The following is a 13,710-nucleotide window of genomic DNA, read 5'->3' on the forward strand; positions in this document are numbered from 1 at the left end:
GAGGAATCTCTCGGAACGCGCTGAAGCGCCATCTGAGGGGCTTGACCCATCAGATAAACCATGCTGACATCCGAGACTCATAATCTTCGGCACCGAACATGACGTTCACAATCGAAGACTGTAGGGGGGTGGTGTACCCCCATGACGACCCTTTGGTAATTATCATGGGGATCGCCAACCACAACGTCTACAGAACCCTTGTGGACGGTGGCAGCGGGGCAAACATTCTTTTTTCAAAAGGCGTTTGACCAGCTGAAGTTAGAGAGCAAACACCTGGCCCCGGTTCCTTACCCAGCGACCTGATTCAATGGCTCTTCATCATATGCCGATGGGAAGATCCTTCTTCCTGTCGCCCTAGGCCACGGCCTAGCCAAGAGGTGCGTCATGGCCGAATTTCTGGTCCTTGACGTTCCATCTGTGTACAACGTGATCATGGGGAGACCCCTCATCCACGATGTACAAGGAGTTGTCTCAACATATCATTAAACAATGATATACATATCCGATGAGGGACACTCCGAAAGAATCTTCGGAAGCCAAAAAGAGGCTCGAAGATGCAACCACCTCAAACCATCTAAGAGTCGCCGCGACGACAAAGATGATGAGGAAGAAAAAGAAAAAGAAAAAGAGCGAGGTGCTAAAAGGCTTAAGGGCTTAAGTGCTTCGGCTCAGGGATCCCCATCCAAAAGAACATCTTTGGGGACCGATAAGGCTAGTTCTTCGGCCGAGCCGAAAGACTCAGAAGAAGATCATCCGAAGTCAGGGAGATCTGTTGATATTGACAGTAGGCCCGAATCCGAAGAGCCTGGTTCCAAATCAATGGAGCTAGATGAACAAACTGAATCAATACCGTTGACTGAAGGAAATACTGAAAAATGTGTTAGCATCGGACTGGGACTTGATCCAAGTTTCCGGGTCGAGCTGATCCAACTCTTTCGGGACAACCGAGACGTGTTCGCCTTCTCGACAGCTGATATGCCCGGGATTGATCCGAACCTCATCTGTCATAAGCTTAACGTCGACCCCACATGTCGGCCTGTTAAGCAAAAGAAGCGGAACTACTCCACCCAAAAGAACCAAGACATCGCAGCCGAAGTCAAAAAACTTCTTGATGCGGGGTTCATCGAACCTTGCCAATATCCGGAATGGCTGTAGAATGTGGTGATGGTTCAAAAGGCTAATGACACCTGGAGAATGTGCGTTGACTTAACGGACCTAAATAGGGTATGTCCGAAGGACTTCTATCCCTTGCCGAGAATCGATCAGCTAGTTGATTCGACAAGTGGCCATGCTCTGCTTAGTTTCATGGACGCATTTTCTGGGTACCATCAGATCTTCATGCACCAAGTATTCGCCGAACAAAAAGGCCGTAACATGGAGGTCTATGTTGACGATTCCATCGTCAAGAGCAAAGAGGCCAAAAATCATGTTGCGGACCTAGCTGAAATGTTCGCCACTCTGAGAAGACACCAAATGAAGCTGAACCCGAAGAAGTGTGTCTTCGGCGTGAAGTCAGGCAAGTTCCTTGGCTTCATGGTCAACAAAAGAGGAATTGACGCCAATCCCGCCAAAGTTCAAGCAGCTCTGGACCTTCCCGAGCCGAAGACAAAGAGGGATGTTCAGCGTCTTACTAGAAGAATGGTTGCCCTGTCCAGGTTCATCTCAAAAGCCTCGGACAAGGGATTACCCTTCTTCAAGGCGCTTAAACTCCCTAAAACAAAAGAGCTCGTCTGGGAAGAAGAGCAAAGGATCGCCTTTCAGCAGCTCCGAGAGCACTTGGCTCATCTCCCAACGCTGGCAAGACCAGCCGAAGGAGAAACCCTGTACTTTTATGTGGTGGTTAGCCCAGCCATAGTCAGTGTAGTGTTGCTGAAAGAAGAAGAAAAGGTCTAGTAGCCGATCTACTTTGTCAGCCACACTTTGACAGACGCCGAAACCCGCTACCCCTTACTCGAAAAGGTTGCATATGCGGTGGTGATAGCGGCTCGGAAGTTACGGCCCTACTTTGACTCACATCAAATAGTGGTCTTGACAGATCAACCGCTGGAAAAAGTCCTCGGCAAGGTGGAAAAATCGGGCAGATTAACAAAGTGGGCTTTCGAGCTCACTGAGTTCAGCATAAGCTACCAGCCGAGGGCAACTATTAAAGCCCAAGCCTTAGCAAATTTCCTAGCCGAATGTTCCTACCAGGAAACACTCGACGAAGGAAAAGGGACTTGGATTGTTTTCACGGATGGCTCAGCCACCGTAAATGGTTCGGGGGCAGGGGTAGTCATTACTTCTCCCGAAGGCAAGAACTTCGAGTATGCACTGAAATTTTCATTCAAGGCCTCCAACAACGAAGCGAAATATGAGGCAGCTATCGCTGGTCTGGAACTGTGCATAGCCCTTGAAGCCGAACATGTCTGTTTAAAGACAGACTCTCAGCTTGTCGCCAATCAGATCCGAGGAGAATATGAGGCTAAGGAGCCCTCCATGATTTCTTATCTCGCCAAGATCAAAATAGTTATTGCGAAGCTGAGAACTTTTGAAATTAAGCTGATCCCAAGGGGTCAAAATGCTCAAGCCGACGCACTCTCCAAACTTGCAAGTTCATCTCTCACCGAGCTGAACCGATCTGTATATATGGAGGTGCGCCGAGACAAAATCATCGACCAAGAATCTGAAGTTCTATGTGTCGAGGCTGAACCAAGCTGGATGGACCCCATCCTCGCTTACAAGCTTCAGGGTGAGCTCCCCGAAGACAGAAACTTGGCCACTAAACTAAAAAGAATCGGCTCAAGGTTCATCGTCTACAACGGGGAACTCTTGAAGAAATCCTTCTCAACCCCATTGCTGAAGTATCTGGGTCCAACAGATGCGGATTATATCCTTCGGGAGATTCACTTTGGCATCTGTGGAAACCACATAGGGGGAAGGACCCTAGCCCACAAAGCATTAAGGGCAGGGTATTATTGGCCAACCATGATCCTAGACGCCAAGGAGCTAGTGAAGAAGTGCGAGAAATGCCAAAAATTTGCACCCAGTCATCCATCGGCCGTCGCAAGACCTTCATCCAATCCTGAATCCTCTTCCCTTTGCTCAATGGGGATTGGATATTTTGGGACCATTCCCCGAAGCTCCCTATCAAAAAAAATGGTTGATAGTCGGCATTGACTATTTCAGCAAATGGATTGAAGCCGAAGCATCTTCAAACATAACCGAGCAGACTGTTAGGAAATTTATCTGGCAGAATATCATCACTCGCTTCGGCATTCTGAAGGTGTTTGTCTTCGATCATGGAAGGCAATTTGACAATCTGCCGCTGCGGTATACGGATCAGTTCGGCATTAAGTTGGCATATTCGGCAGTTTTCCATCCTCAAAGCAATGGCCAAGCCAAAGCCGCAAATAAACAGATCCTCAACGCTCTCAAGAAAAGAGTTGAAGATCAAAAGTCCAAGTGGATAGAGGAACTTCCTGGAACTCTATGGTCACTTCGGACAACTGAAAAAGAGGCAACGGGACATTCACCATTTGAGTTGGTGTATGGATCCGAAACCGTGTTACTAGTGGAAATTGGCTCGGAAAGCCTTTAAGTCAACCAATTTTCAGCTGCAGAAAATGCACAACTCATGAAAGAGTCCCTTGATTTCCTTGACAAAGTAAGAGATTCGACCAGGGACAGGATGGCAGCATACAAACAAAGAATCGGCAAATTCTATAACCAAAGAGTCCAAGCAAGGCTCCTCAAAATTGGGGACCTTGTCCTTCGAAATGCTGCCGCTGTACAAAAAAGCCGCATCCAGGGAAAAATCTCGGCAAACTGGGAGGGACCTTACGAAATATACGATGAGCTCCAACCAGGAACTTATCGGCTTCGGCAGTTAGATGGGACTGAGCTGAAAAGCATTGGAACGCCGATGTACTTAGAAAATTTCATGTGTAAAAGCCCAATGTGGGAGGACAATCTATGTAAGTACATTTTCTTAATTAATGAAAGGCCTTTGAGCCACATTTCATCTCAAATCTATTATGCTTTTATTTTCTTTATCTTCACGGTTTTCCAAAAATTCAAGACTTATACTCGGTGCTGTCCGAAGTATTGCATAGTGATGCACTGTACTTCGGCAAGCCAAAGAGTCTGTCGAAATGGGGGCAACGAATAGAACCTCAAAGTATTGCGTGATGATGCACTGTACTTTGGACGGATTCGTCGCTCTCGGCAAAGAGGCCATAGATGCACCTAAAGACATAGCCGAAAATAGGAATTGATTAGAACCCCGAAACATTGCATTGTGATGCACCGTGTTTCGCAGATCAATTCCGAGTAATGGTTACACCTCCGAAGTATTGCATAATGGTGCCTTGTACTTCGGATGATCATTGCCCTGGCATTATGTCTCAGACAATTGTTCCCTCTAATGAATTTAAACCAGACAAGGAAAAACAGAAAACAAAATTTAGCTAAGTTAAAACCTTCGGCTGCGCCGAAGGAATTAAGGCGACATACTCAAAACTCCGAAGACATTATCTCGAAAATTCTGAGGGGGGCAAGAGGTATTCACCTAGTCAAGCTCCCAGCCGAGGCTCAATACTTGGAGAATTTCAAGCAAAACAAAGCATGAATCCGAGTAAAGTGAGCAAGGCAGAAAGAATGAAGCAGAAACATTCAAGTAATGAAAATTTTCAGCCAAGTTTTCTCCAAGCCGAAGCTTTATACTTAGCCAAATTTAAAGAAATTCAGAAAGGAAACTACTAAGAAATGAAGCTACTCAAAACAGGCAAAGAAAGAAGAAAGATATGAAATACCACACTGTCATTCAAAAGAAAAAATTGAAACTACAGAATATCGAGTTCAAAGTAGCATAAGGAAAGTCAAAGTCGGCAGCAGCCCAGAAAGCGGAAACACAGCTGCCGAAAGTACACAAAAACAATTAAAAAGTTTGTACGAGGGCAAGCTGAAGCCAAGACTAAGGCAAAAAGAGACGCGACGTTCACACGTTAAGAGCAAGTTGATCCGCAGGATTCTGTAGACGACTGCTCGAGTTCCTATGCTTCAACATCTTTAGGAACCTCACTCGGGACAGCCGAAGTTTCAGCACCAGCTGAAGAAGAGGCAGGGTGAGCAGCATTCGGTTCTTGGGCAGCACCTGCTGGGATTGCAGTTGCAGCCTGCCGATCCAGAAAAGCAATCTCACCTGGACTCGCCTCGTCAACATGGCCATCTTCAGGGTCCATAGACCAGGCCTCAGCTACATCCCAGTTAATGTTGGGGTCCACATGGAAGGCATAACGCCGAGCAGTCTTGTAGCCATTCTCAAATCCCTCGGCGTACTGTTCCTCAGTGTACACCCTAACCTTCAACAGCTCTTGGGCCTCCTCAAGCTTGGCCTTGTCCTTTACAAACGCCGTTTTTAGAGCCTTCAGCTCGTCTTTCAACTTCTGCATCTCAGTCTGCAGATCAGAATCCTTTTTCTGAGACTCTTTAGCAGCACGAGCAGTGCGAGCCTCATAATCTTCAGCTAAGAGGCGTCGAGCCTCCACCTCCTTTTTTACCCTTTTCTCGATACGAGCCTTAAAATCTCCAATGTTGTCGGCCCCGTATTCCTGGATCAGAGCACGGCCTTCATCGAGACAAGGAAAGACTGTTTGCTCCAAGTCTCGACAGAAGGAGCGGAAGTTGGAGTTGCAGCGTGATTTTCAGCATCAGCCCTCTTCAGCTCAGAAACTCGAGTAGAGCACTCGGCTTCATCAACTCTCTCGGCCTTAGAACGCAGCTCGTCGTTAATTTCCACAGTGAGGAAATGGTTCTGCACGACCTGCAAACATTTATCCGAAGCTCGTCACTTAGAGAAATTTCAAAAAAAAAAAAAAAAAACACACACACACAAACTTAAACTCATGGAGGTACCTGCATGAGCAGCCTGTAGTTCTCAAGGAAAGGGTTCGGCACCCTATCCGAAGGCTCGACAGCCCCAGCAGCTACGCCAATGATCCAAGCTCGGGGGAGCGCTCCAGCTCAGACATGTTGGCTAAATTGCCAAAGTGCTCAACAGCCGAAGAGCGCCGGGCGTCCAAAAGTTCCCGAGCATGGTCAGGAACTGGTACAAGGGGAGCAGTGCCGAACCCCATCTCAGCAGATTGAAAGGTTCGGAAAGAATTCTCAGCAGAGTTGGAGGGCATGTTGACCTGTTCAACTTCAGCGTCATCCTCCGCCTCGGCCTTTTCGGGAACTTGGTCGACAGCAGGCTGTTCTTCTATCTGGTCAACGAACAAAGTGTCGACCTCTCGCCGAATCTCCTCTAAAAAAGGTTCGGCCTCATGGCTCGGAGCCGAAGGAGGAGTCTTCGGCAGATCTACTTCCTCAATAGCAGGAGCAACCACCTCCTGCTAAACCTCAACAACCTCCTCCTCAATCCGAGGCCTCTTGGCAGGAGGGATCTCGGGCACAAAGAACTGCTCGGGACGAATAAGCCTTCTTCGTCCAGCCATCTCCTCGTCTGACTTATCAGCGACAGGAGTATCTGCAGCAGTAGCTATTTCCTCTTTCTCCTCTTCCTCGTCACCCTGCGGCAGAGAAGAAAAGGGGGGGCAAAAGTAGTGTCAACAAATAATTAAGCAGCAGACAAGACAAGCATATACACTCTAGCCGTAGCTCCATACTTCGAAAATTTTTGCAAGTCGAAAAACCTAAGTACCAAGGTTCAATGTTTATCCGAATCTCAATTAGCTAAACAGGCAAAGTACAACATACATCCGAAGTTTTATACTTAGAAAAAATTCACAAGTTGAAAAACCTAAGTGCAAAGTCTACTCACAGGAAAAATAGAGTACATGCAACAGATAGTCGAAGTTTTACACCTAGCAAGTTCTATGCTTAGCAAAATTTGGCGAGATAGGAAAACACATGCAACATGCAGCTAAAAAGATAACGCTAAATCAAAAACGCATAGAAAGGGAGAAGCGAAGGCTTACTAGAGGCCCAAGCAGCTCTTCAGAGTTAGTATCCCCCTCGTCTACCTCTTCACCAAGCTCGGCTGCAGCAGTTGAAGGACCAGCACTACCTTCAGCTCTAGCAGCAGCAGCAGCTACCTCTTCGGTAGAATGAAGGAAGAAGGGATCAAGCTTCTTATGCCGAGGCTTCCGCGCCAAATAGTCAAAAGCGCTGATCATCTCGAGTTTTCTCGGCTGCAGCGCAAGAGGACGGTCCTTCACAGCAGTGATAGCAGGGGTGTTAGTGATTGGTTCCCTCGTCCTGTTGATTCCAAGTACTCGGTAATTGATACCCGAGTTTTCCTCGCAGATCTCTGAAAGCATTAGAAAGACAAATTATTAGTTTGGCTAAAAATTTGGCTAAGTCGAAAACTAAAATGCAACAAAATAAAAGCTTTGGCCCCAACCGAATCACTTACCACCTTGGTATCGTCGGCTGAGGCCGACAACAGCTAACATCTTCTCTTGGAAGATGTAGTGACAGCAAGGCAGCCAAACAGTTGGCATAGTGGCCATTCGGTCAGTGGCGCCTAAAATAACTGTTCGGCCAAAAAGTTCCATCTGTTGGCGGTCAGCCTCGGTGAAGTCATCGGGGACGATGCTAGACATCGAAGGATTAGGCTTCCTCGTATAGCGGGGGCCCCCGAAAAAATTAGGGTGGCCTTAGTCTGAAGGAGCACGCACCCAGATCCATTAACCTCGTCAGTCCTTATCCGAGGTATCGTTCGGATAGGTTGAAAGATACCCCTTCTCGTTTTCGATCTGCCACCAGCCAGTACCGTGCCACTTATTCGATTGAGTGTTCGCCGTTAGCCGATGGGTGCATCGGAAGCAGTATATGCTCGGCTCCAACCCATAAAAAGGCAGACCCATAAGTAGGTCATGACCCTTCGGATGCTCACGGGGGTCAGCTGAGCTAGAGAAATGTTGTACCCATTTAAAACTTTGACAATGAATGGGTGAAGGGGGAATCTCAGCCCATATTGTAGCTGGCGAGTATAAACCCCTATGTAACCAGGAGGGGCTTGGTAGATCTTATCTGTAGCAATGGGCATTCGGCACCAATACCCATCTGCCTCCATTAAGCCGTAATAGACCTCAAGATGTTCGGCAAATCGATATCGAGCTTCGTTCTCCAGCCACCAAGAGTACGGTGCTGTCCTTATCAAGCCCAAATTCTCGGACTCCTCAGTCCACTCCCGTTCCTCGGGAGTCAAAGGCCTAGGCCCCGAGATTACTCTTCGGCCCGAAGTGTTGGGTTCGTCCATTTCGGCCGAAGGAACGCTACTCAACGGAACCGCCCTCAACGCAGCGCCGTCAAAAGCGTCGTCTAACTCTATTCGAGCGTTGGGGTTTCGGCCGCTCAAAAACGGCATCATCGCCAGAGGGCACTTTCGCCTCAAAACCAACTGAGGTGCCTCTTCTTCTTCGGCACCAGAATCCGGTTCAACCGGCCTTTTCTCCGGGTTACCGGACATTGCAAACCGGCGGCGAATCGAAAAAGCGAGAAAAAAAAGGGAAAAGCTCAGGAAAAAGGGAAAACCGAACGAAAGTCGAAGAAAATTACCTTAATCAGACTCGGAATTCGCCGATCTATTGATTCGAAAAAAACTGATTTCGCGGAAAGGCTTCGGAAAATACGGATTTTGCGAAGGAAAGAAATAGGATTTTGCGCGTGTTCTGGGAAAACTAAGAGTTTGATTGAGTGCGAATTTGGTGAAGTGATTTGTTCAAGTGAGCTCAGGAAACAGTGTTTATTGGAGTTAAATATCCACTAAACTTCCCACTCACACCACTTCAATTCATGGCTGTTCAAATTCATCCCATTAATTGCAACCGCCAAAAATTTAATTACCCATTAAACTCTCTCCACTTCCCCATTACCTTTAATTTACCGTCATTAAGGTTAATTAATTCACTAATCACAATTAACGGTCGCTAAACCGTACAACTTCCTCAAACAAAAATTTAAATTATTTTCATTTACTTCCCTCCAAATTTCACAGCATCCGAAAACCCGACCCGTTATCCTCACGAGTCGGGTCTGGGGGGCAAGTTGTTTGGGGTCCAAATAACTTATATTTAGGCCCAGTCCATAAATGAAAATAAACAAAGCCCAATGGCAAGGTTCAACTCTCCATAAATGAAAATAAACAAAGCCCAATGGCAAGTTTTGCCATTATAAACTTTTACTGTAGCTGAAAATTAATGGACTCCTGGCCACATGACCACCATGCACCTAGGCATATCAACTATTCCGTAATTTACGTATTGACAAACGTCTATCCGTGTTTACTGCTTATTTTGTTGTTGTACAAAAATATTTTACCTTCATTTCATATTATTTGCAACGACAATATACGATTACTATGCACCTAGACATACCAATTAATATAAAACGGATATAGTATTTATTTTTAATTCTTGTATCAACACAATAATGGAAACAGATTTTTCTAGTAAGATTCCCAAACTTGTAGAAAGTAATCTTTCTCCTCTTGATTAAGTCCCCTAAAAATTAGTTTGCCACTAATTTTTACAACTTATTTAGTACTCCGTACTTTCCATAAGAGGTGAAGGAGTAGGTAAAGAAATCCGGAATATTCTACTCCCAATCACATTTATGTAGCGGAGGTCAAACTTAACCTCAAGTATGTTTGGTTAATGTTATGTATTACTCTCTTTATCCCTTAATTTTTGCCCTAATTTTTTTTACGATGTCTCTTTAATTTTGCCCCATTTTATTTTTGGGCATATGAGTTCACATTTTTACTCACACAATCACCCCATTAACCCCACCACTTATCTCTCTCATTACTTTTTTCCAACCAAAACTTAATAAAGTAACATTACACTATGGGGCAAAATATAAGATACGGAGGGAGTACATAATAATGCCTACTATATACGTAGTTGTAGTACGTATTAACAAAAGATATTATCGACTAATTACTAAGTGGTGGGAATTGAATAAATACTGATCAAATATTTCTAAAAAATAAAATAAATAAAAGACGGAAAAATATATATATAGGAAATTTCGAGACTATGCAAAAGGATTATTCAAGAAATATTACAAGATCAAGATTCAATTACTCACTTATTACGTTACATCCTGCAGTGAATTTAAAAAGAGGGATCTGAAATAAGCACATCATTAACTAAAGTATCCAGATCAAATACAACAATTAAATAGAAGCCTTACTAGATGGTATATCATATTTGATACGAGCGATTTCAAATGAGCACGTCATTAATTAAATTGTCTAAAGTAACACACGAGGATCCATGCGGACTCATGGTTGCTTCAATGGCCAAATTCTTCCACTTGATGGCATTCTTGATCAAATGAATTTTCATTTCTCCTTCCATGAACTCTCTTACCATCTTGGTAACATCATCTCTTTTCTTAGCTTCACTTATATTTATACCAATGCCTAGACAATTACAACAATAAAAACAAGTGGTAAATTGCTCTAGAAAAATAGGGTAACAAACCATTGGAACTCCATTGCTAATACTCTCACTTACCGAGTTCCACCCACGTTGTGTCACGAAACCTCCAATAGAAGGATGAGCCAACACCTTCTTTTGGTCACACCAAGTCGCGAATATACCCCTATGTTTCACCTCATCTTCGTAACCAAGCGGAAGAGTGTTAGACCTACCACTAACTTGGTCGGGTCTAACGATCCAAAAGAACTTTGCTTGGCTATTAGCAAGCCCCCATGCTAGTTCATCAAATTGCTCCTCGGTCAATTGAACAACTGTCCCAAAGCTTATGTATAAAACCGAGTTTGGTTCTTGAGAGTCAAGCCATTGCATGTAGTCACAATTGTCTTCTTCTGTATTCGGACGATGGATGTGATCATTTTCATCAACATCTTTTATTATTTTGTCAAGTAACAAATCGAATGGCCCAACTGCGTAGATGTTCGGCGAAAAAGATGAAAGATCTTCTAGGACATCTTTCTCCAAAGCATCAAATGTGTTGAGGATGATTGCTTTTGATTCTAGAGCTTTTTTTAAATATGAGCTCACATAATTCAAACATCTATCATTTGGATTTGTAGCTCTGAAAGTGGTTGGCAAGTTCTTTAAGCGTATTCCCTTCAAACTTGGTATCCAATCAATAGTCGTCTCAAGATAACCATTTGTAAGACAGCTTGAGTCTGCGCAAACACGCATAATGCATATTAGATTATTGTTACTATTAGGGGTGTAAATAAACCAAGCCGATCTTGAACAGATTTTTGAGCTTGCTTGAAAGCTCGTGATCGTGCTCGGACTCACCTAATTAAGTTAAATGAATTTGAACGTGAACAAGGTATTACTTGGATCGGCTCATTTACACCCCTAGTTACAATAATAGAGATATTATCAATCAAAGTTAATTTTTGGATAATTTGTAAATTACCACCCAAAAAATAGACCAATTTTGATATAACCACCCAAAAAATATTTTATTTTAAATTACCACCCATTAAATTAAAAAAAACGCGCAAATTACCACCCATTTAGAATTTCCGGTGGAATTTCCGTCAGTGGGCCCCACTTTTTTTTTTTTTTTCTTTTCCTTTTTTTCTTCTATTTTCTGGCTTTCTCACACTCTCTCCCCGATTTTTTCACTCTTCTTCTTCCTACCTTCTTTCTTTCTTCTTCCCAACCACCACCACCACCATTGCTCCACCTTTCACACCACCTCTGGCAACCGTTAACCACAGCACCACCACTGAAAACCGCTTAACCCCTTCGCTATTAACATCAGTTCCTCCATCCAACAAATCCTCGAGTCCTTTTAAATCTCCAGTACAGGCCATAAACAACAACTGCATCGTTGCGTCCAGATTATCCGGCACCGTCAATGGTTCCTCCTTCACCGCAGCGACGATTGCTGCCTTAAATTAAACCTCATTGTGTTTCTGAGGGTCCATTGATGACTGCCTCTTGAAGCTGATCCTCCCTGATTTCCTCAACGATCCTGTTGAGAATTGTCTCGATATTCCGTGCCTCAATTGAGCCGCCATCTCCATTTTTTCCGATTTTATATTTCTTTTTCTCCGATTTTGAAACCTTAATTTTCGCTGATTATCCCTCAATTGAATTGGGGGTTTTCTTAAATTGTGTCAAGAACCCTACTTTCAGAAAACCCCCAATTAATTTGTGTCAGGAACCCTAAATTTAAAAAAAAACCCAATTAATTTGTCTGAGGAACCCTAATTCCAGAAAAACCCCAAAATTATTTGCCAAGATACAAAAGAACCCTAATCCCAGAAAACCCCCAAAATTATTTGCCAAGATAAAAAAAAGAATTGAGCTTACCTAAATGGGACTTAAGTGACTGCACTTGGTTGGGTTAAATTCTTCAAATTAAAGCTTGCAAAAATTGGGAAAATTTGAGGTAAGCGATTTCAATATTGTGGAGTGTGAGAAGTTGTTCAATACAATAAAATCGAGGGAAAAATGAAAATATGGGTCAAATTAGCCGGTTAATAGCCATTATGTGGGCCCCAAGGCCGGAAAAGTGACCGGAAAGAAAGAAAAGGTGGTAATTAGAGTGCTTATTTAATTTAATGGGTGGTAATTTAAAATAAAATATTTTTTGGGTGGTTATATCAAAATTGGTCTATTTTTTGGGTGGTTATTTACAAATTATCCTTAATTTTTGTATCAATTAGATGTGAAAGCAACAATTATTAAGAATGATTGAACGAAGGTAGAACATAATACATACTTTAATTATGAATATTGATTTCTTCAACTTGATCTATCCTACAAGCTACGACAATAGCCCCAAAATTCTTACCAAAATCAAGTTTTTTTTTTTTTTTTTTTCATTTATGCATGTCAAGTTTTCTTCCTGAATGAATATCATCATATGACTATTTTCTTTGTTCAAAATTACGAAGTAATTTTTTTTTTTTTGAAAGATTATTGTTCAAAATTACTTGATTATGAACAAATTATAGTAGATTAAACAAACAATACGTACGTTAAGCTAAATTATTAAGGGTTTGGTTTAAAAAATTTCAAACAAATTAAAGAAAGAACAAAGAAGTTAGTCTACTATACCTTTAAGGGGTATAATCTCTTTGTCAAGAAGTTGACGGTCTTGCAAGTAACCCAAGATTCCACAAGCACTAATGACGTCCAACCCCACGGCAGGAATCCCCATTTCTTCAGCCACATCGAGGGTGATCTTGGACACCGCGACATCGTAAACCATGCAAGACACCGTCGGTGGCAATGGTGGATCATCGTCACAAGACAAGCTCTTAGAGTAGTTGTCCTTACTACCTAGTTTTACAAGGACTTCCTTAAGGAGAGGTGCCAAAGTCTCATCGATAACAGAATTAACACCGGATGTCAAATCATTTGAATCGTTGAGAATGGACTCGAATTTGAAGGTAATTTTAGAATTACCCTTAGAAGAAAATGTATCATTTTGGGAGGTAGATTGAAAAAGGGTTTGATGAAAGTAGTGAGTGTTTAGGAAGGTAATATGGAATCCATATTTGAAATGGAGGATTTGAGCAAATTTTAGCATGGGAAATATATGGCTTTTTGATGGGAATGGGATGCAAACTGCATGTTTCATCATGTTAATTAATCAGCAACCTTATTTGTTTCTAATATGGCTAGGTTATACTCTTCTCAGTGATCTTTGCTTGCTATTTAAAGATAGTTTTCGTGCTATAGTAATTTAATGCTTGTCTGTATGGTCGAAGTCAATTTT

The 13,710-nt window shown here is 43.1% G+C and overlaps 2 protein-coding genes across 3 annotated transcripts; one reads left to right on the forward strand and one right to left on the reverse strand.

Annotated features, from left to right (window-relative positions):
- The first annotated feature begins 2,625 nt into the window (after positions 1 to 2,625).
- Positions 2,626 to 3,577, forward strand: LOC110727439. The gene is made up of 2 exons (XM_021906998.1): positions 2,626 to 2,948; positions 3,166 to 3,577. Exons 1-2 carry the CDS (start codon positions 2,626 to 2,628, stop codon positions 3,575 to 3,577), a joined length of 735 nt encoding a protein of 244 aa, XP_021762690.1.
- A 6,002-nt stretch (positions 3,578 to 9,579) lies between these two features.
- LOC110727486 (7-deoxyloganetin glucosyltransferase-like) lies at positions 9,580 to 13,710 on the reverse strand. 2 transcript variants are annotated; one of them, XM_021907040.1, is made up of 3 exons: positions 13,047 to 13,710; positions 10,506 to 11,146; positions 10,320 to 10,411 (listed from the first exon to the last, which is right to left on the reverse strand). In XM_021907040.1, the coding sequence occupies exons 1-3, from the start codon at positions 13,573 to 13,575 to the stop codon at positions 10,400 to 10,402; spliced, it is 1,182 nt and encodes a 393-aa protein (XP_021762732.1). In that variant the 5' UTR covers positions 13,576 to 13,710; the 3' UTR covers positions 10,320 to 10,399. The 2 variants fall into 2 exon arrangements, with proteins under 2 accessions (XP_021762731.1, XP_021762732.1); XM_021907039.1 differs by having other exon boundaries at positions 9,580 to 11,146.

This window comes from Chenopodium quinoa, unplaced genomic scaffold, assembly GCF_001683475.1.
Source record: "Chenopodium quinoa cultivar QQ74 unplaced genomic scaffold, ASM168347v1, whole genome shotgun sequence".
In the NCBI taxonomy this organism is placed as follows: Eukaryota; Viridiplantae; Streptophyta; class Magnoliopsida; order Caryophyllales; family Amaranthaceae; genus Chenopodium; species Chenopodium quinoa.

Excerpts from the sequence above, each read along its gene's own strand:
- LOC110727486 (XM_021907039.1), bottom strand. The coding sequence starts at position 13,575 with ATGATGAAACATGCAGTTTGCATCCCATTCCCATCAAAAAGCCATATA. Across the intron at positions 11,147-13,046 it reads AGAGATTATACCCCTTAAAG|ACTCAAGCTGTCTTACAAAT; the intron begins GTATAGTAGACT and ends GTGTTTGCGCAG.
- LOC110727439 (XM_021906998.1), top strand. The coding sequence starts at position 2,626 with ATGGAGGTGCGCCGAGACAAAATCATCGACCAAGAATCTGAAGTTCTA. Across the intron at positions 2,949-3,165 it reads CACAAAGCATTAAGGGCAGG|CAAATGGATTGAAGCCGAAG; the intron begins GTATTATTGGCC and ends TGACTATTTCAG.